Source organism: Gadus chalcogrammus, chromosome 20, assembly GCF_026213295.1.
Source record: "Gadus chalcogrammus isolate NIFS_2021 chromosome 20, NIFS_Gcha_1.0, whole genome shotgun sequence".
In the NCBI taxonomy this organism is placed as follows: domain Eukaryota; kingdom Metazoa; phylum Chordata; class Actinopteri; order Gadiformes; family Gadidae; genus Gadus; species Gadus chalcogrammus.
This window is the reverse complement of record NC_079431.1, coordinates 19638752-19659536: the sequence shown is the minus strand read 5'-3', so window position 1 is coordinate 19659536 and position 20785 is coordinate 19638752. Positions and strand designations below refer to the sequence as shown.

General features: G+C 44.2%; 1 protein-coding gene across 1 annotated transcript in view; it reads left to right on the top strand.

Moving 5' to 3' along the window:
* The first annotated feature begins 9317 nt into the window (after positions 1-9317).
* parp4 (poly (ADP-ribose) polymerase family, member 4) overlaps positions 9318-20785 on the top strand; it is a 41361-nt gene continuing 29893 nt past the window's right edge. The window contains exons 1-16 of the mRNA XM_056579148.1: positions 9318-9416; positions 9968-10095; positions 10211-10442; positions 11657-11753; positions 13358-13436; positions 14985-15080; positions 15323-15487; positions 15922-16059; positions 16802-16972; positions 17121-17272; positions 17615-17746; positions 17953-18051; positions 18697-18880; positions 19006-19147; positions 19531-19673; positions 19969-20100. Of these exons, the coding sequence (XP_056435123.1) occupies positions 9970-10095; positions 10211-10442; positions 11657-11753; positions 13358-13436; positions 14985-15080; positions 15323-15487; positions 15922-16059; positions 16802-16972; positions 17121-17272; positions 17615-17746; positions 17953-18051; positions 18697-18880; positions 19006-19147; positions 19531-19673; positions 19969-20100 (2088 nt within the window). The 5' untranslated portion in view covers positions 9318-9416; positions 9968-9969. The remainder of the gene's footprint in view (positions 9417-9967; positions 10096-10210; positions 10443-11656; positions 11754-13357; positions 13437-14984; positions 15081-15322; positions 15488-15921; positions 16060-16801; positions 16973-17120; positions 17273-17614; positions 17747-17952; positions 18052-18696; positions 18881-19005; positions 19148-19530; positions 19674-19968; positions 20101-20785) is intronic.

Here is a 20785-nt window from a genome sequence, read left to right as displayed (position 1 = left end):
AGGTTTTAAGATATTGGATTAGAGATGAAGGCCGCCCAGACTTCTTGAACTGTCTGTGGATATTTATAAATGACATCTATCCAGTGCTCATAAAATATGCATACTTTCTTCCAATTGTATTGACCGCAATTCCTTATTATTTGAAGACCCAACTGTTATTTAGTGTACTGCTAATCAAAGATTTTATGACTTTATTGTGATAACTTAAATTACAAAATAATAGCCTCTATTATCAGAGTATAGACACTTTGCGCTATGTGTTCAGGGTAATACCTTATTGCAATGGGTAATTAAAATATACTGCCCTATAGTAGACTTCAGAACTCCAGTCTGTAGTTGTTGTTCAAGATAAAGTACAAGATAGTAGTTGTAGAAATATTATTATTATTAGTAGTAGTAGCAGTAGTAAATATACTGCATTATGGGGCTGAAGGGAAGGATGATCACTCCTCAACTATGTAGTTATTGTAAAGTACCTCATAGTAGAGCTATTAAACTTGGATCCAGTTTTGCTATCTGGGTTGAGATGACACAGAGCCAGGGCGGGGGGCGGAGCTACACCGAATTTCCTGTTTCCTTACTGGGATATTCTACCAGTAACAAAGGTAGACTAATGGTTCAGAAGGGGACTTTAAGAAGGGTATTTCCACAGTGGCCATTGTGTTGATTTGAGACCTATGCAGACACTCTTTCACAGTCTACTCCTGCTGGCCCAGTTTATGGTTGCTAGTTTAACGTTTAAAGATCCTCGCCTTGAGCAACTTGATTGGTTGTAACAAAGTGAAATTATTCAAACGATGAATTACCCAGATTTTATCTTGATCTTGTCTTGCCATTAGACTATAGATATTAGTCTCACGTTTGATTAATGAGACTACTGAACTAGCATTAGCTAGTCAATCTACTAGATAAAGCACTCCGTAGCAGCATTAGTAGTATTAGTAGATGATGCTTTATCAGGCTGAAGGGGTGGATGAGTTATTGTAGTTGTAGCTAGTTATTCTACTAGATAAAGTACTCGGTAGCAGTAGTAGTAGTAGTAGATAGTACCTGATGAGGCTGAAAGGGTGATGAGTTATTGTACTACCTAAATTACTCGGTAGCAGTAGTAGTAGTAGATAGTACCTGATGAGGCTGAAGAGGTGATGAGTTACTGTGCTACCTAAAGTACTCGGTAGCAGTAGTAGTACCTTATGAGGCGGAAGGGGTGATGAGTTATTGTACTACCTAAAGTACTCGGTAGCAGTAGTAGTAGTAGATAGTACCTGATGAGGCTGAAGGGGTGATGAGTTATTATACTACCTAAAGTAATCGGCAGCAGTAGTAGTAGTACCTGATGAGGCTGAAGGGGTGATGAGTTATCGATTACCTAAAGTACTTGGTAGCAGTAGTAGTAGTAGTACCTTATGAGGCTGAAGGGGTGATGAGTTATCGATTACCTAAAGTACTCGGTAGCAGTAGTAGTAGTAGTAGTAGTAGTAGTACCTTATGAGGCTGAAGGGGTGGATGACCAGGACTCCGCTCTGCAGCTGCCGAGTGCACTCCTCCTCCACGGCGATCTCACTGCCGTACACGTACAGCGACTGGCGGTTGAGCTGGGGCAGCAGCAGGGCCCTCCAGCCGCTGGTCCCCAGGCCCCCCACGCCCCCCGACCCCCCCGTGGCCCTCGGCTTCTCCATCCCACACACACACACACACTACTGCACAGCCACACGCACCATTTCCTCCCAGCTGGTCCTCAGCTGCTGCTGCTGCTCCTGATTCTACTCGCTCTCTGGGGGAGCAAGGTTGGACTTGACTGACAGCTAGAGGTCCAGCTTCCTCACTTTCTCTGGGCGAGCGATGTTCAACTTCTCTGTGAGCCGCTGTAGACCTGCTCTCCTTCTCCTCCTGAGGTGATGTCCCGTCCCGGCTCCCAGTCCGTGATCTTATAGGACGGCTGAGTCACACTGATCCCCCCCCCTCCCTCCCTCACCCATCCCACCCTCTCCATCTCCCACCCTGTCCCCTTTTTCTCTCCCTCCCACCCTCAACAATCCCTCCCTCCCTCCCTCCCTCCCTCCCTCCCTCCCTCCCTCCCTCCCTCCCTCCTTCACCAATCCCTCCCTTTCACAATCTCCTTCCCTCCCTTCCTCATCCATCCCTCCCTCTCTCTGGTCCTGCTGGTTATCTCTCTATCTCTAACCCACTCGCTCCCTCTCTTTTCCATCTCTTTTTTTTTTTACCTCTGGCTCTTTGTTTCTCTCTCTCTCTCTCTCTCTCTCTCTCTCTCTCTCTCTCTCTCTCTCTCTCTCTCTCTCTCTCTCTCTCTCTCTCTCATCAAGTATTCAGTATGTCTGTCTCTTTCCCACATGAATAAGCCACGTCAAGGACACAGAAGCACAATGGAGTTGCATGTGTGTGGGCGTGTGTGTGTGTGTGTGTGTGTGTGTGTGTGTGTGTGTGTGTGTGTGTGTGTGTGTGTGTGTGTGTGTGTGTGTGTGTGTGTGTGTGTGTGTTTGTGTGTGTGTGTGTGTGTGTGTGTGTGTGTGTGTGTGTGCGTGTGTGTGTGTGTGTGTGTGGTGAGTGGGGTTAAATATCACAATTATCCTTTTGCGAACAAGACATCTGGCCAGGGAGGTGAGGACAAGTTCAGAGCAGGCCAGTCTATAACAAGCTCCTAATTAAATCCCTCTCACTCTCAGCCATCCATCGTTACTCATACCGGATCATTGTCATATAATATAATAATACATTTGCATTATACTTTATGTTATTTATATTAAGATTATTAATGTTAGTATTATAATTACATTAACAATAGTAACATAATAATTATAATAATCATCAAATTGTAAATAAAATGTATAATGAATGATACTGATATTGCTGATCATAATATGTTGTTTGTGTTTTATGTATATCCCTCAACCAAGATAATTTGAATGGTAACAAAGCAAGCCACACTATTGTAAACTTGTGTCTTATTATTATTTTCTCTCCTATTTGGTATAGACCTACGGAGCCCCTCTGGGGTCACATGGTAGAAATAAATCCCTTGATGTGTAAATCTGTGCGGACGTTTTGTAAACCTTTCCCTCGGAGCAGGCATTCCCCAGCAGGCATTGTGACGGCGAACGCACATCTGATTCAGACCGGCATCTATACAGTATCAATGACTGAATGTAGGGTTTATCTTTTTACATTTTACTGTACTGTTACCTTGGCTTTACCATTATGTTAGAGCCTGACTGAAACACCATGTTTGCCACATCTTGAATACATCTTATACTCATGCATGAGGCTTGTGTAGGACCAGTAAGCCATAACAGAGCTCATGGGGAATCTCTGCTGTGTAGTTGTAAACCATGCACACAGATTCTGAACCAGAGAGCACGGTTTACAAATCCGTTCGCACAGATTTCGCTTTTTTTTCAATTCAATTTTTTCAAAATAATATTGCCCCCTTCATATTTACCTTGGAGTCAAATTAAATAAGCATACGTAGACCGGAAGTACGGATGTCTCCAAAAAGTTTGGTACCACTGGGCGCTATAACTTGTGGTCAAGCCTATGTGACCTTGAGCCGATGCCGCATCCCTGTTTTGGACAACATTCTTCTTAATACTGCTCGACCTAACCGTATTGTTTTTGGTTTTGATTCGATTATTTTTCTGATTATGCAAATGAGCAACCATTGTTCAGCATATCAGAAGTCCGGAGTCCCCGGAGGTAAACATTTGGTGTGCCATCAAGGAAAACCCCCTTAGGTAATTCGGAAAGTATGTTTTGATAGTGTCACAGGATCAATCGTGTCACAGGATCAATTTCTAATTACCAATGTTGCAGGTGCTCACTGAGCAATTTTGTTTAATGGAAGTCGAAAAAAAACACTGACATTCTGAAGGCGGAAAACTTAGGGTTGTCCAAGTTGGTACATGTATTGAAACAGCATGTAAGCAAGCCTCCAAAAGGTAAAGTACCGCATTGGCAAAAGGGGGCGCCATATTACGCAATTAAACAAGAACGATCAGCCCCATTGTTCGATCAATCGGAAGTCCGCTTCAGAGCGGCCCAGGGACTTTAAACTTGGCGTTATCACTCATTAGCCTCGTGGCAAAAGCCTCTCAGCATTTTCACGGAACAATGCGGACACGAAGAGTTGGCAAAACACATTTTCTTCAGAAAATGGACATGCGTCATCGTGTCTAGTTGACTGTATTTCTCGTAGAATATCGGTTAATAAGTACCCCATCAAGTTAAAAATAAAATACTAGACGGATTTAAGAGAAGCTAGAGGAATTAAGATTCGACATTGTGATCCTCCTGATCGTTCTCGATCAACCAGATAAATCGTATTAATGTGATTTGTTTTGTTATCCGTTTTCCTGGAAGCTGGTGGGATAAAGGTTGAGTTTGTCAAATTAAGCGAAATGATTGGATTTATTATTTGTTGTACTTGAATATGGGGGTCAAATAAAGTCACAATGGCAATTGTTTACACTTTGTGTGTGTGTATGAAGGGCACGGGGGGTGTTTGTGTGAGAGAAACTGTAGACTGTTTTGTTGGTTGATGAACTGGAGTGTTTTGTAATGTTCACCATGCTAATTCCTATGTGTCTGATTGGCTTGCTGCCATATATTCTATATGGCTAGTATTGTTTCGTCTGGTGACTCTTGGGTGAAAATAGTAAATATGGTAATTCTTTTTTTTAAGTTCAAGCTATAAATTTCACATAGCGATCCCTTTTATGGATAAGGTTTTCGGAGAAGCTTGACTGGAAATACTACAGCAGCGAAGTGACTGTTGACAAAGACATTATAAAGCTTTGAGGCACGAGAATTGTCCATTGTCTCTCGAGTCACTTTGTTACGTATTTTAAGAACCTGACCAACCCACACATAGACCCTAGGAAGCAGGACCAAACATATAAGCTGTAAATACTATACATAGCCACAAGGGGAGCAGGACCTTACTGAAGGCTGCAATAACTGCTCCATCCACAGAAGGCAGCACCACAGACAAGGGAGGAAGCCGAGGGTAATACGTCACACCGGCTCCTCCCACTCCTTCCGGGCCATGCGGATCAGACCATAACAACAATCTCCAGGAGCAAGCTCCTCAGAATCTTCCAGCAGCGATTAGATAATGGTTAATGTTTATGATCAGCTAGGAGACGCTCAGCATGTGCAAAGACACGCTTCCACCTCCTTTTGCTCCATAGTATTAGTTTACCATACCGAAATACTTTATAACAAATAAAGTCTCTTAAAAGCTATCTCGGATTTGATCACTTTCCTTGAAGAACTTCTGCAACAACTTCATGAATTCTAGTCTAGCTGTCAGAAACCCAAGAGTCTCTGGAGCCATTGGTCAGGATATTTGTAACCAGTGGCTATCCCGGGGGGGCGGGGGCACAAAGAAAATATTTTTTTAAATATTTCTATCACCATGATGATACGCTGCTGCTTGTAACCACAGAGGCAGAGATCAAATTGTGCGTGTTTGCAGTTCCTTCTCACATCATATGTTCCTTCTCATATTAAGTAATACTGTTGCTTACTCCAGTAAACATATGGCAAATACGGTCTCTCTCTATGATAATCTAGGCATCATGCAAAATTAGCAACACAGGTGTGCAACAACAAACCCTACGATATTCAAGCAACATAATGCCTCATTGCGTTCCCTGTTGGAATTCCACAGTGAAATGGTGTTTGCTTCTTGTTTTGCTGATGTGGTTGCATCTGGATGATGTGATATGGACCGAACCAGTTGAAGGTGGTCAGCGGGGTACTGTCCCGGAGGACCGACCCCCTGACAGCCACTCGTCTTTGGATCTTGGCAAGGCGCTACTGATTTCCCCCACTCAGCTCTTTGTGATGATGTTTCCACGACGGCCTACTCCCTCAGATATGGGGTCAAAAGTGAGATCACAGGTGTGGGTCAGTTTCAGAAGACGCTACCTGGAGACGGCAGCAGGCAAGAGACAGCTGGCATTCCCAGTTCAAATGTTGTCTTTGCCTTTATTGGGGCAGTAGGGTCTACTCAGTGGTCCACTCCAAGCCAAAGGGTTGTGAGTTTGATGTCTATTGTCTGCAGCCTACCTGCAAGCCTTCTTGAGCAGACTGCTTATCCTCCACCTACTCCTTAATGACATGTGTCTGAATTCATTGCAAGTCAACCCGAATCAAAGCGTCTGCTAAATGTAAATCATGAATGTGCATTGATTTGGTTGAATATTGAAAGGAGAAACTTACTCGTCACATGTTTCTCCTTTAACGGCCGGTGCAACAGAACATTCATGATGGTTAGGAAAAAACAGAGAGGCTGTGGGGTGTGTGAATCTCTTAAACATCTGTTGTTATTGCTTTCACTTGAATCAGTTTGCATAGTTTGTCCTATATCAGTGTTTTTAGCAGCATGTAGCAACAGATCTGTTAGTGTATAATTATTATTATTTCTTTAGAGCCATTAAGTATTTTCTGTTGTTCATAGTATAATTTTCAGTTTTAATGCATTGCAGATAATCACATAGACACTGAGTGGCTTTCAACCAACTGGTGAATATTGTGTTGATAAGCCTCAGGAAGTGAATTGTACACAGACATAGTAATAGTTAGCATGACCTGTGCATTGTGTCTGTTATTGTGTTCATCTTTTACTATGCCACTCTTTTAATTATGAATATTGAGCATTTGATTTTCAAACAACTTCATTAACTTGACTTTGATGTGGGTTCACCAATAAACTGGTTCTAGACATAGTTACTGGACTAAACTCTATCCATAGGGGGCTTGCTGAAGGACCACCATGTACAAGGCTGATCGCTGCTCTTAGGTGTTGTGTCCTTTACTGCTCCTTTTCCTTGATACTCTTATAAGTTTGCGTCTTCTTGTGCAGCCCACCTTTCCCTTTAAACCCTTAGAGAGACAAAGAACCATACAGAAAATAACCAGAACCACTGGGGACAGGAACAGCACGACCAGACGGCCTTCTGTCAGTGCCGAGCCCGAACACGACCATTGTGTGAAGGCACCGACAGACCTCTTTGTGTTCAGGGTCCTGCTGAATGAGAGACAAGAACATATCGAACCACCCAGAGTGGAGGGACGTGGGGGCCGCAGCCGGACCCCAGGCTGCAGGTTGTTGTTTCCAACGCTCAGCGATTAATCAACAAGGACAGCGCGGGTCCAGAAGAACATGCGTCCCAGGATCATTAATCCACCACGCAGCTGGCCCCCCGCACACCAAAAGAAGGAGCTCAGCGATTCCCGACGCACACGCAGTGCGTCAATGTGCTGCCCAAATACACACACACCGGGCAGAAAATAAAGCCGGTGTTCAACAGAACGATGGAGCGGTTTTAAAGGAGCTGGATTTGGGTCGCACACCGGTAGCAAAGCGCTGAGGAGACATGGCCTTATAATGACGCTCCACTATTTTGAGCAGGTTAAAGCTGATTCCTAGTTCACAAGGACACAGAAGCTACATAGTGCGACTGGACAGACTGGACAGTGTCATATCCTCCTCCCCAATCAGCCGGGGCCTCAACTGCAGGCGGCTGCATGGAGACACACACACACACACGCACACGCACACGCACACGCACACAAACACACAGTTTGTCCTTTAGGTCCTTTCTGCACTTGTCCAGCAGATTTTCTCAGACTCTTCCCTGTGTTATTCAGACCCTGCCACGCCCATCAGCCATCTGCAATCACTTTATTCCCCTCCTCTGAGCTTCCATGTCAATCTTCACACCTGCACCTCAGTCCCTGATCAGGCTCTCCCGTTATATACCTATTCACTTCCTTTGTTCTCCTACTGGTTTGTTATATTGTCATGTACCTTTGTCACCTTTTGTCTCAATCTGACGTTGTTGGTCTTTTCTGTGCCAGTTTGTGGATCTGTGACTTGAGTTTTCTTTATCAAATCATTTTTGTGTGTTCTTCTGAGTTTGTGTGTGCCTTTGGGTCCTATCCCTTGTGTTCTTGCTTACCTGCTGGCACCAGTAAGGACACCCACACAGATGGTCATACCCATCACCTTTAGAAGTGGTTCTTAATATGGTTTGTTAAGGCAAGTCTCTTTTAAAAAACAGTAAGAAAGGAGATATGAAATAAGAAATGTCTATCACTCAAGTGAGGACCAACCAGCACAGATACATGACAGCACATGATGGCCCAACCCATTCTAATACGCAGAGGGGCTGAGGAGATGTGGGAGAGAAAGAAGATCTGTGGGATTTCCTGGCTAGCTAACGGCTGTCTACCGTTACCTGGACTTAATTAGAGTTGTCCCAGAACCGATACTAGTATCAGAAATGCCTCTGAACCTGAAATCCAGTATCGGGTATCGGCAAGTCTATGGCCGATCCGATAGGATCATGTGACTAGCTCACTTACTACATGGCCAAAGAACATCTCTAACTCATGTTATGCTGCTTTCGTTAACGGTCAGAGGTGGGAAGTCGGATCATCTCTGACCCATGTGCCTTCGAGCTACCAAGTCAGGAAACAAGAGTGAATGTATTATACAATTATAAATATAAATGATATAGTTAGACTGAAAAAAAACATATTTTTTCAGTCAAACTTACAATGACACTATTAAGTGAACTAAGTATAGATTCCTGTCATCGTAAGAGAACCTTTCAATAGGAACAAGTGCTATTAGTACTAATAGCAGATTCAGATCTGCTATATTAGTAATCGAGATTAATTGAGATTCAGTCTTATACAATGCTAGATGCTGCTGTATGTAATTGTTTGTGTTTTACAAAGGGTTAACCTGAGCCAGGCTATATACAACAATCATATCAGTTATATCACATCCATACAGGTTGGTATTATACAGCTGTTAAAATAAATAAATAATATATATATCCCCCCCAAAATAACGTACTCTGCATGTTTGGTTGCATAGTTCTGGCCTCAATGTGTACACATCCTATCGGATCGGCCTCAATGTGTACACATTGAGGCCAGCCCTATGCAAACAAACATGAAACAAAAATCTGCCTCGAACAAATCTGAAAATGCAAAAAATGGGCATTAATTATTAAAATACTTTTTTATTCTTGATAAATTACCTGATGCACCGTTTTACTCCATTTATATTTATTAAAATATTTGACTGTCAAGCATTCACATAATTTTATGTGACATGCAAATTAACTGTGTATTTTCAGATACCACTTCCCTTTGCTTGGGGTTATGTTGATATGACAGGCCTACTGAATGGAAGGTTATTGTTGTCATCTCTTGTAGTTCCCTTCGAGGCCGCTGGAGGGCGGCTCCTGCTCTGGTAAACAGAAACGCGTGAAGAGGTGGGCGTTTATGAACGTTGTCAACCAGGAAGGCGATACATTTCCTTCGCTGGAAAACATTGATCTCACACAGCCTACACCAGAAAATAACACCCCGGAGTACCAGTAAGTTAATGTCAACTATATGTGCTTACATAACTATAACTTCGACTGCTTGAGTATGTCAGACGACAATATTAGTATTGTTGGTTTACTTAGGCCTACTAGTAATCTTCCTGGATTAAGGGTCACGTTTCGCCATATTCCTATCTGGCATGGCAGGCCCTGATCAGGCTATGATAATTAAAACAAAACAAAAATTATCCTTACAACCAAATTTAATGAAACTGGCCGATGTGCAACTAGGCCACATCGTAGGTCTTACAAAACACTTTGAGCCTATCTGACCAATTTTGACACCGTTTGGAACTTACCATTATACATTAGGCTGCATTCTAACACACGATGTGGCCTAGTTGCACAACTTTCAGTTCAGGTCTATGATAGACCTTTATACATCCTGTATTCTGACTGTCCTTCCGTTTGCGTCTGGGCGTGCCCGTGTGGGTGCACGTGCGTGTGTGTGTGTGTGTGTGTGTGTGTGTGTGTGTGTGTGTGTGTGTGTGTGTGTGTGTGTGTGTGTGTGCGCGTGCGCGTGCGCGTGTGTGTGTGTGTAGGCATGACTCTGTTTCAGAACTGGTCAGTTCTGCTTGACCTGAAAAGTCTGCCTTTTAAAGAGAGGAAGAAACTCCAATCTGCAATCAAAGAGAATGGCGGCTGCATGTCCTATGTGGTTAATAAACAGGTATTAATTGATAGTTACGTATTGGATTACTGGTGGTTAAATTCAGGTATTGGGTGATCTAGTTCAGATTACAGGTTATTCTCCTCTCCCTGCTGGGCTCTCCTCTGCTCCACAGTGCTCTCTGGTTGTCAGTAGCGACGTTGCGTCCCTGAGCTCCAGCCGGTTCCGCAGTGTGCAGAAGCTTGGCACGCCCGTTGTCGGGCCGGACTATGTCTCCCAGTGCCTGGAACAGGGAGTCCTCCTGCCCCTTGATATGTACAGGCTGGAGGTACCCTCTCCCGGACCGTCCTACCCCCCTCCTCATCGTATTTCTCCTCCACCCTCTCCTCCTCATTGCACTGAGAAAGGTAACTCTCCTATCTTACTGTCTTTAGCGTTGTTTAGCTGTGTTGTAGAATTCCTTCGATCAGTGATGCATGCGACATATTTGATGTGTATATTTCCATAAAGGCAACATTCACTCTCAATGATGGATGTTGTTTACTTGTGAGTTAGGTACTTCCCAAAAATGAAGCAACTGTTAAACACGATTACTCTGAATCCAATATCCAAGCACAAAAATATCGAAAATCATATTTTACAATAAAATAAAATAATTTGAATTTGCGTCTAAAAACATTTTGGTCGCACCCTAGATAACAGCCCTTGGAAATCAAAAACACGCAGTTACGACTAGGTCTGGCAATTACGGAAGAGGATTATGGCCACACATAAAAAAAAAAAAAAATAGTTCTGACTTTATTCTCAGAATTCTGAGAAAAAAGTCTGAATTCTGACTCTAATGTCAGAATTCTGACTTTAAACTCGGAATTCTGACTTTAAACTCAGAATTCTGACATTAATCTCAGAATTCTGACTTTAATCTTAGAATTCTGACTTTAAAGTCAGAACTACAGGTACCTGTAAGGACCAACCTCCGTAGGAGTGACACTTTGCTTTATGCAGTAGGAGGAAACCACACGCAGAGTAGCCAGTAGCCCTAGCCTACTTGTTCTAGGCTAGGTCTTAGGGATGTCTTCCCTTAGCGACTTCTTGCGGGTTTGAGAGGTTCCAGAAGAAGCCATTTCGTTAATGGAAGACCAAAAGGTGAGTGAAACTGGCACCAAAACAACGCATGTTCCAGTTTCACTCACCTTTTGGTCTTCCATTAACAAATTTGCTTCTTCTGGAACTTCTGGAACCCGCAAGAAGTCGCTAAGGGAAGACATCTTAGCACAAGTAGGCTGGGGCTACTGGCTACTCTGCGTGTGGTTTCCTCCTACTGCAAAAAGCACAGTGTCTCTCCCACAGAGGTCGGTCCTTACAGGTACCTGTAGTTCTGACTTTTATCAGAATTCTGAGAAAAAAGTCAGAATTCTGAGAAAAAAGTCAGAATTCCGAGAATAAAGTCAGAATTTTTTTTTTATGAGTGGCCCTAATCCTCTTCCTTAGGCAATGTCTAGCTAACTAAATAACAGTAGTTTTTATCAAGTCAAATTCCATTTTGAATAAATTGAGTAAATTTTTCTTCTGTCTTGTATGGATTCTAATTATGTTAATATGTTGAATATTTTTCTGACAGAAGCCAGACCATTGGCCGTGCAGTGTGTAGACCCGCCCCCAGTTCTCAAAGCTGTCCATCAGGCAGAGGAGACAGGGCAGCCTGAACGAGATGGAAGGTGGGGAAGACTCATTGACGCATCAGTAGCCGGGTTTACATGGACACTTCTGATCCGATTAAATTTGTAATCGGAATATCCTATCATGCAATCCGAATGTACTGTATATATGGCATTTACAAAAGTGGTAAGCATACGTTCGTATGTCTCTCGCGCACAACCGTTATGTTGGTCTGTACTTATATGATATATGTAAGGGATAATGTTGTACAGAACGCCGCTCATTATCGGGAAAAAAAGCCCTGACAGGGCAAACCGGACCCCAACGCAAAGCAGAGGTGTCTTGCTTAGCCCTGAAGGGTATTATTTTTGATAATGACCGACGACGTTCTATACATTATCCCACTTGTTACACAGCTACTTGCTAAAACAAAATACCTTCACACTAGGGGTGGGAAAAATAATCGATTCTTCGGTGCATCGCGATTCTCACTAGAACGATTCTGTCTCGATGCAGACAAATTAATAATCAGAATTATTATTATGATATTTTTTTTGCCTGCTGCAACATTCTGTTCGCCAGAGAGGGATCATTTTCGTAATTTTAAAATCAGTGTGTATTGGCCAATCTGATTTGTCTTGACATGATTGCGATTAAGCCTACGCATTGCATAAGCGCAAACTCACAGCCAGACACAAGAACTCCTTCTAATTCAAGAGCTGCTTTTTCTTTAGTGACGTAGAAAAAAAGATTAGAAATAAAATAAAACTGAAACAAATTTTTGGCATGCTTCCATATTGTGTTATAATGCAAGCTGAATTGATTATTGCATTGTTCATAGAAAGTCATATTTGTGACAAATGCTTTCTCTCTTATAAAATATAAGATAAGTTTATTCATCTGTTGATGTCTTTAATGATCATCACAAAAGTAGGAAGTGATAAGCAAACTCTGAGTAGCAAACTCAGATGTATATATATATTTTTGAAAATCACGCATGTAAATGTGCATAAAAAAAATTGTTGCATCGAGATGCATCAATAATCGCTTCAGAATCTAATCGTTGACCTCATAATCGGAATCGAATCGAATGGCGAGGTGCCAAGAGATTCCCACCCCTACTTCACACGGTGGGTCTTTTTACAATTACCATTTGTAGTGTTGATCAGCAGAGAAATAGTCTGCCAAAGACGTTGACGTCACTTAGCAACTGGACACGCTGGGGTTGATAAGTTACCGGACTACTTGCGGAGTAATAAGGCGTGAATCATGCAAAAATTCCACTTTCCTTGACAGCGGTCAAGTTCGTTGTGCATAAAAGCACAGCCGGACCAGTTGCGAACTACTGCAGCTGCTGATGTCATCTCTCTAAATTGAAAAGTAGCCGCACCTACCCCAAACCAATCGGTTTACATGTACATACATGTAGATTATAGCGGACTACACCACCTTTTTTATTCCGCATGGAATTCCAATCCGATCAGAGAATTGTATTCCGATTGAGGCGTATATCTGATAATTTTTTCTTCTGAATGAGCTGTTCTTCCACTTCTAATCGGATCAGAAGTGTCCATGTAAACGCGACTAATGTGCCAACCACCAATAATAACCAGGCCACTATGATCAACTAATATAGTATCAAATAATAAAACAATATTTACAGATTTTACACGGAGAAGGATAGTGACCTTCCGACATATCCAGAAGACTTTCAAGTGGCCAAGTATTCAATCTTTAAAAAGGTAATGTATATTTTCACAATGTATTTAGTAGTGACAGTGTATGTGAGTATAGCCCTATATGTTACAATCTCAGAAGGCTCTACCAGTCATGCATATATGACCCCTTACCCTGGCCCCCTGAAGGGCAAACAAAAAAGAGAACCCTTAATTGACATGAAATAAATATGGAGAATTAAACAGCGCCAGGAATGCAATGAAACATTGTAGTATTATAAGCAAACATATTTTATACAATGTAAAATAAATAGTAAATGAGGATTGTCCACAGTGATGGGGTGGCTGGTGAGCGAGCTGGTAGCCCTCAGGTGGCAGGGGTCCAATCACAGCACCGGGCAGGGGTGGAAAGGGCCGTGAAGAGAACCTCTAATCTGGTGTCTACTGGGCAGGCTAGTGCTGGCTAACATGATGATGTCACTGTAGGGAGAGCTGAAGGAAACTCTGAGGAACCACCTTTCTTTGATTGTTAAGATAATCGTGAGCTACCATAATTGGTTTGACAGCCTCTTTAAATTGTAGATATAAATCTGCTTTAAACCAGGTTTCACATGGCCCAGATTATTATCTTATTTTCAACAATTAGATCCTGGAGCCAGAGCGCTTTGGTTGAAAGCGATCTTACATTCTCACATCTTCGTTATAGCTCTGTCATCAAAAAATTGAGCTGATTGTCCGCTCAGCTTTGAGGAAGAGGAAGTTAACAATAACAATGAGATTTAAGTTGATTTGGGGTTGCCTTTGTCTGCGGTTTTTACACCTGGAGACGGCATGTGGCAGTGTCACAATACTACCAGGTGCAGGTTTATTATTAACCTCCAGCTTGAAGTTGCTGGTGTAACCAGGGTAAAACATTAAGGGGCCTCAGTGTCAGCATTGCCTGCTATCTCCCAAGTTAACTTCTAGGCTGCAACTTTGGCCAGTATTGGATACCAGCTGGGATGCAAGTGATTAGCAAACCTGCTGGCAAAATACTAGCCAATGTTTCAGTCACGAACACTAGTTGGGTTAAGCTTGTTAGCCTGGCTAAGAAATCGATCTATGCTTCTGACATAATTGAGGCGCCTACCCCAGTAAGTCTAATAGTGTCTCTCATCAGTACCAGTCTTTCCCCACAGGGAGGGTCAGTTTTCTGCCAAACCCAGGCCCTGCTTCAAACTCTATTGTTCCAGCCAACAGATATTTACCTATATAACGCTCACCATAACCCCTGGCAGGTAGAGGTCCAGAGAGAATGAATCGAGGCCAACCCATCATAACCATGTTGTGTTTTGCGTCTTCTGATTGTCTCATCCTAGTGTCGTTGGTACCACATGATTTATAATGTTGTCAAAGATGGTTTCAGTTGGGTGCAACCAATCTAGACCATAGTCTACCAGAAAGCCTCCTTGAGCAAGATGCCTGCACCCACCGGCTCATTAAGAACAAAAATAATCACAGAAATCACTTTGGGAAAAAATAAAATCTCTAAACAACTAAAGAGTGAAGATAGTACCATACAGTGATATGAGATGGGAGCCAGCCAGATCAATAAAATGTGATTGTGTTTCCTAGGTGACGGGTGACGCCTGGTGTGTGGTGGAGCTGCAGAGCGTCAGAGTGGAGGGGGTGCAACGGTACCGGGTGGTCCGCTCCAGGATGGAGAGCCAGGTAACATCAGCTCCAGCTCCAGTAAAAACACGAAGGAGTTTTCTTTGATAAAGTATGGTATTGGAAGAACAGAACCATGGTCATGGATCGTCATGGATCGTCATGGATCACCATGTGGCGGTCTGTACGGCCGTGCCCTAGCTGTGTTAGCTGAGTGAGATGTATTAGCTAAGTGAGATGTGTTAGCTGAGTTAGCCGTGTTAGCTGTGCACCCGCTCTAACCCGCTGAGCCCTGCTGACAGGCGACTGGCCGGGTGATCCAGTGGCTGGCCTTCCCCAGGATCTCCACGGAGGCTGTGTACACGTACCTGTCCCTGAGGGAGGAACTGCAGGCCGAGGGGCTCCAGCCCCAGCTCCTCCTCCCTGTGGACGCCCCGGAGGAGCTGGGCTCCGCAGCCCTGAGGCTGGTAAGACACACGGACGCGGCGCACACACACACACACACACACACACACACACACACACACACACACACACACACACACACACACACACACACACACACACACACACACACACACACACACACATTCACTACACCCAGCGTTACATTCACTATAGCACATCACACATTAACATGCACTGCAGTACAGTTATTAACATTCAGTAGGGTTCTAACATTCACTACAGTACATTAAATAATTACATTCAGTACACTACGGTTATTACATTGACTACAGTATATTATAACATTCACGACACAATCCCTCTACACAATCACTACATCACAGTGAGTTGATCGCAAAAAGAAGAAGCCATGCTCTGTTGTGTGTGTGTGTGTGTTGGGGAATAAAGTTGACCTGATTTGATTGGACTGGTGTTTGCTCCTTGGCGTTGGCAGCTGTTGCTGGAGGAGAGACTGAACACAGGAAGTCTGCCACAGGAAGTGGGGGTGTTTGTGGAGCTGCTCTGGGCCGAAGCCCTTGGTTGCCTCGACAACATCCTCAGTGTCCCGGTCACCGACCTCAGCCTCAACGACGTAAGGCTGTGTGTCATGCGACCAAAGCGTTATTCCCACATTTTACATTTGGTCAGTCTTTCTGTCTGTCTGTCTGTCAGTCCATCAGTTTGTTGGTTTGTTATTAAGTCAGTCTGTTAGTGAGTTGGTTTATTAAGAAGGGATCATTATTCAAAATAAGTAGATTTTGCCAGGTTACAAAATCTCGAAAGTGCTGTAGAATAAGTTTAGCGATGGGATTCCTTTTAACTGCAATCACATAACTTTGTCCTCACCAACTCATGAAGCATGCATGCCTTAAGCTCACCTGTCAGACTCTCAGTCAGTCTGTTAAGTAGTAAGTCCGTCAGTCTGTTACTTGTCAAGTTAGCTAGATAGTTAGTCAGTTAGCTAGTTAGTCAGTTCTTATCGAAGTCCCCAGATTGTCACAAGTTTAGTTATTTTTGCGATTCCCTGTGTGGTTGGGTTAAGCTGTTTTAGCTGTGTTAGCTGAGTTAGATGTGGTAGCTGTGCTAGCTGAGTTAGTTGTGCTAGCTGAGTTAGCTGAGTTTGCTTTGTTAGCTGTGTTAGCTGTGTTAGCCGAGTTAGCTGAGTTAGCCGAGTGAGCTAAGTTAGCTTTGTGAGCCAAGTTAGCTGAGTTAGCCAAGATAGCTGAGTTTGCTGTGTTTGCTGTTTTAGCCTTGTTAGCTGTGTGAGCTGTGTTAGCCTTGTTAGCTGTGTTTCACAGAGGTAAAGAGGGTCTATGGCCGCTGTGTGTGTCCAGGTGAGCAGGGCGGAGGGCCACCTGCTGCAGGCCCAGAGGCTGCTGAAGGAGGGCCGCCAGGCGGACGCTTCCACTGCTCTCATGGAGCTCTACGCCCTGCTGCCCCACCGGGAGACTGCCCCCCCTGTCCCCACCGCCCGCCACCTCTCCCTGAAACTGGACCTATGCCAGGTGACACACACACAGATATATACATCTAGACACACACGCACAAGCTATCACATTTATTACTTGCTATTTTTTTATTAGCTATTACTTATTATTAAGTTAAGAGTTGAGCCCAGCAGAGTTCTGAATGGAGGATCTTGTGTGTGTGCAGCTGATCCGAGACATGCTCAACGTCAGCGAGATGAACCTGAGGTCGCCCGTGTCCCTCAGTGTGGGGAAGTACCGCTCCCTGAGGTGTGGCATCGAAGTGGTTCCCCCGGAAACACCAGAGTTCCGGAGGGTTGTGGCCCGGCTGTCAGACAAGTATTGGTTCAACATGTGTACTTTGTTCTGTTTCTGTTCACATTCCTGTATATAAGGAGCGGCTGGCAGGCTTTGCACAAGGTTTTTTCATCTGTGCTAGATATTGTAGGGGATTTTTTTGGTTGATTTGTTGAATTGTTATTATATGTCTGCTAGCTAGATGGTTTGCAATAGCGACCTTAAAAGCAGAGAAGCTGTGACCAATCACGTTGTTTATCTGAGATGATTTATTTTCTCTCTCTCTCTCTCTCTCTCTCTCTCTCTCTCTCTCTCTCTCTCTCTCTCTCTCTCTCTCTCTCTCTCTCTCTCTCTCTCTCTCTCTCTCTCTCTCTCTCTGTGTAGGAAGGTGAAAGTACTGCAGGTTCTGCGTGTCAGTCGGTGGGAGGACCAACAGATGTTCAAGAAAGAGGTTGGCAATATTAAGCCCCTCCTTCATTCCTCGGCACCAAGCAACTTTATGGGAATACTGTCTCGGTGAGATCACATGCACAAAAACGCACATATACACTCACACACAGACACACATCCCCCCACTCAAGCACAGATACATATACGCAAACAGATAGCTACTTATGTCTGGCATCACAGACATGATTTTAATAAAGTAAATTCCATTCAACTAGGAAGCAATCGTATCCATGTTCCTTAATCCGTACGTTTGATTGATATGTGGTGTGTAGTGGTCTGCTTCTTCCATGTGTTGGATCAGAGGATCATGGAATAGAGCGGACGGACATCGGGAACCTCGGCAGTGGAATCTACTTCACCGACTCCATGCGGTGAGCACCACCCACAATGCACCACTCCCGTATGTCTTCTGCACACAGTCATAATACAATTTATTTCCATTAAAGGGTGCTATCTCCCGAGCAGTTTAACATAAAAGTATGAAAATAATTGTAATAATGTTTAAAGGTCCCATGGCATGCCACCAGGTGTGGTGTGAACAGCTGCTACAAGCCCTTTTGAAAATCTGCCCCTTATGACATCACAGGTGGGCATGTCCACCTAGATGTGTGCTGGATAGATCAGTCTACCAGCCTACCCAGTCGACTGTAGCAAGCGTTGCTCATCTATCCGTCACACATCTAGGTGGACACGCCCACCTTTGATGTCATAAGAAGCAGATTTCCAAAACGGCTTGTAACGGCTAATCACACCACACCTGGTGGAATGCCATGGGACCTTTTACAATTATATTATTCATTCATAGATTGAGCCTTTTTAGTTAATCCATCAATAACTTCTTCTCTATTGCCTTTTATTGTCTTTAAAATGTTACTGCTGCCTTTGTAAAGCACTGAATGGCCCGGTGTTTGAAGGTTGGTACATAGACATACCTGCCATGTCTCAACACCAAAGAAAGAGTGTGTGTTAGTATCTTTGTAAAGTCCCTGTGTGCATTTCATGTGGTGCCCCGACAGCACCAGTCTGAAGTACTCCAAGCCCAGCGAGGCCAGCGGCTCCAGGCTGGTCCTGGTGTGTGACGTGGCTCTGGGGCGCTGCCTGGAGGTCAGGAAGAAGCACACCCGTCTGACCCAGCCCCCCGACACCTACCACAGTCTCCATGGGCTCCGACACACCCCCGCCAACCACTCCCAGTTTGTGGTACGTTGTGTGTGTGCGGGCATGCGTGCGTGTGTGGGCAATGGGCATTTGTGAGTGTGTGTTTACGAATGTGTGTGTGCGCGGATGTGTCAGCTACAGTAACTGTGTGGGATGATGTTCTGCAGGATGACGAGTACGTGGTGTACAGCACTGGGCAGGTGATGCTCAGGTACGTGGTCCAGTTCACTGTAGAGGAGGACCGGCTCCGAGAGTTCACCCCTTCCATTGAGACCTCCTTATCACCGGCTCTATACGACACCTGCCAAGGTAACTACATACAGGGGTTTCCGTGGTAACCGCACACCTTAAAGATACACCTCAGCACTCACCATGGTATCAGTACACCTCAGCACTCACCATGATAACAGTACACCTCAGCACTCACCATGGTACAGTACATCTCAGCACTCACCATGGTAACAAAACACCTCAGCACTCACCATGGTAACAAAACACCACAGTACTCACCATGGTAACAACACACCTCAGCACTCACCATGGTAACAAACAACACCCATCAACCACCATGCTTAAAAAATTGTTACCACTAAGCTATGCACAAGTTCATCCACAAGATTTTGAAATTTGATCTTTGTGTGTGTGTTGTGTCCGGATTGGATAATAAGATGATTTGCTGCCTGTCTGTTCAGAGTTTCACCTAGAGGTGATGGAGTTGGAGAGTAAGAAGAACCCACTGGATGATGTCAGGGCTGGGCTGCAGGACGCCTCGGGCCAACAGCTCCCCCTGCAGGCAGTCCATGTGAAGTGCAAGCTGATGGACCTGCTCGCTCGGGTACCAGAGACCACCCATGGAACAGCAGATCTATAATAACCCTACGATCACAGTACTCTATGTTGTAATGAAAGCAGTCATATTGCCACGAGAGTCAGGACAAAAAAATTATAATTAGGAGTGTCTGAAGTGAGTCGCTTTCATGTGGAGCAATCAACCAATCACAAGACTCCACTGAGAACGCATTTGAACGCACAAATGCTTTGCTGTTGATCCGATAACAATATAATTTCAGTTTCTTTTATTTGCAAACATGCTCCGATCGAAACACAACCGTGTCTCTTTTGGCTGTCAGGTGATCATCTTCCAGAAATACACCAATCAGAGCAGTGTTCCCATCGAGGCCAAGTACGTGTTCCCATTGGAGGAGCGCGCGGCGGTGTGTGGCTTCGAGGCCTTCATCAACGGGAAGCACGTGGTGGGACAGGTACGGCTGTTCTATTTCTATTTTTATTTATTTCATTCTTACTGACCGCCATAGGCAGTGCATAACACTGGATGTTATCCATCGCGCATACGCAGGTCGAGTATTTAATATCAAAAAAGTCACATGTGACCGGGGATGACGTCGGGCCACCCGTCTATATAAGCCCACGTCACTCTCCAAGATGTCCCTTGTATCTTCTCGCAGTAGCGAATACAGGTTTAGAGTACGGATTAAGCTTGAATAAAAGCAATATTAGCCGGTGACTCTTTGCTGGTAGCCCTGCAACCGCATGGTTGGAGCCACGGATTCGTCCTCCAAGGGCTGCGATTAGTCACGCACTGCTATGTTATGAACGCCGCATACCGGTGTTTTCTCCGGTGAGCTCGGCTCACATTAACGATAAGCTGACACAGCATCTTCACCAGCTGTAGCGGCTGCTAAGGTAAGTATTCTCTCTGTGTTAGCTTTAAAGTTAAGTAAGATAAGGGGATCCTGTTTTCGGCAACCGCTTAAGCTTACGTCTTGTTTTGTTTGCCTCGCTGCATCGGAGATTGCCATTACCGGCGTTTGCTGCCTTTTGTGGCAACTTTTGTTTCAGTTAATTAAAGGCTCCCTGACGATTGTTTTCGCTTGTTGAAGCGTGTACTCCATTGTTTGGAATTTACGACCAGATTATGGTTAAGGC